The sequence below is a fragment of the Glandiceps talaboti genome, chromosome 3, assembly GCF_964340395.1.
Source record: "Glandiceps talaboti chromosome 3, keGlaTala1.1, whole genome shotgun sequence".
Taxonomy (NCBI): domain Eukaryota; kingdom Metazoa; phylum Hemichordata; class Enteropneusta; family Spengelidae; genus Glandiceps; species Glandiceps talaboti.
In genome coordinates this window covers 14,957,380-14,958,502 of record NC_135551.1, presented here as the reverse complement: position 1 = coordinate 14,958,502, position 1,123 = coordinate 14,957,380, and the positions used below count along the sequence as shown (strand labels likewise).

At 33.5% G+C, this 1,123-nt stretch overlaps 1 protein-coding gene across 1 annotated transcript in view; it reads right to left on the bottom strand.

The window, feature by feature from the left end:
- Positions 1-1,123, bottom strand: part of LOC144454000 (cystatin-A-like) — a 6,121-nt gene extending 4,998 nt beyond the window's left edge. The window contains exon 1 of the mRNA XM_078145390.1: positions 1,006-1,123. Within this exon, the coding sequence (XP_078001516.1) occupies positions 1,006-1,107 (102 nt within the window). The 5' untranslated portion in view covers positions 1,108-1,123. The remainder of the gene's footprint in view (positions 1-1,005) is intronic.

Sequence of the window (1,123 nt, the reverse complement as noted above, 5' to 3'; positions counted from 1 at the left end):
TATATATATATATATATATATATATATATATATATATACATATGCCACAAAAAGAAATTGTCCATGATAAATGCGTGAATACACACACACACACACGCACGCACACACACACACACACACACACACACACACATATATATATATATATATATATATATATATATATATATATATATATATATATATATATATATATGTGTGTGTGTGTGTACACGCATTTATCATGGACAATTTTTTTGTGTGGATATCAGTTGATACTTCCATCAGAACTCGATACATGCTGACTTTACTGATGTTGAATATATTAGTTGTACTTCTCAAATCAACAGCAAATCAAATCAAATTTTAACCTTAATAAAATTCAATTGAAAGGAACGTGTGGTCTTTAGTGTTCAGCTTTAGAACTAGACGTACAGAAATCAAACGGAAATACCATTCAATTATGTATGCCAACTTGTAGACTTGAGATTAAGCTCCATAATTATATTTTATAAATGTTGCTAGGCAACCTTGCGTCACTGGTTCCAACACTAGTACACATTGTACATACAAAAGTTAAAATTCCTTTGACTGTAAAATCTAATACATTGATTCAAGTAGATAACTGCCATTATAGTACTTGCCGTCATGTGGAACGAACCTTTTGTATGTAGGCTTTATATGTTCAACACATGAACAGAAAGCCAGCAGCGGAAATGGGTCATGCGACGTGATTTTACTCGCGGTATTAGGTACAGCATACACCTGTAATTTAAACTGTTATCATATTCATATTCATATTAAAAATTTGTAAAAAACGAAAATAGACAGGCTGAATATCTTCTGTAGGTCGCTTGCTGAGGTCATGTACAAGCTTCGGTTACACGAGATAAATGCTACCTAAATAATTGTCTTTCTGTTATATGCACTCTCTCTCTTTGTGTCTACAGCTAATATACCGTTAAAAAAACGCTAAATTAAATCAAATTTGTGTGGTATTCGTGAGAATGACGTTGATGTACCAACCTTGTCGACAAGTTCCTGAATTTCAGCATTTACTGGCTCCGAGCGTGTTCTGCCACCAAGCCGGCCTGGCACCATGTTTTTGATTTGTGTAGTCCTTCGCATATGTGTAATTTGAACT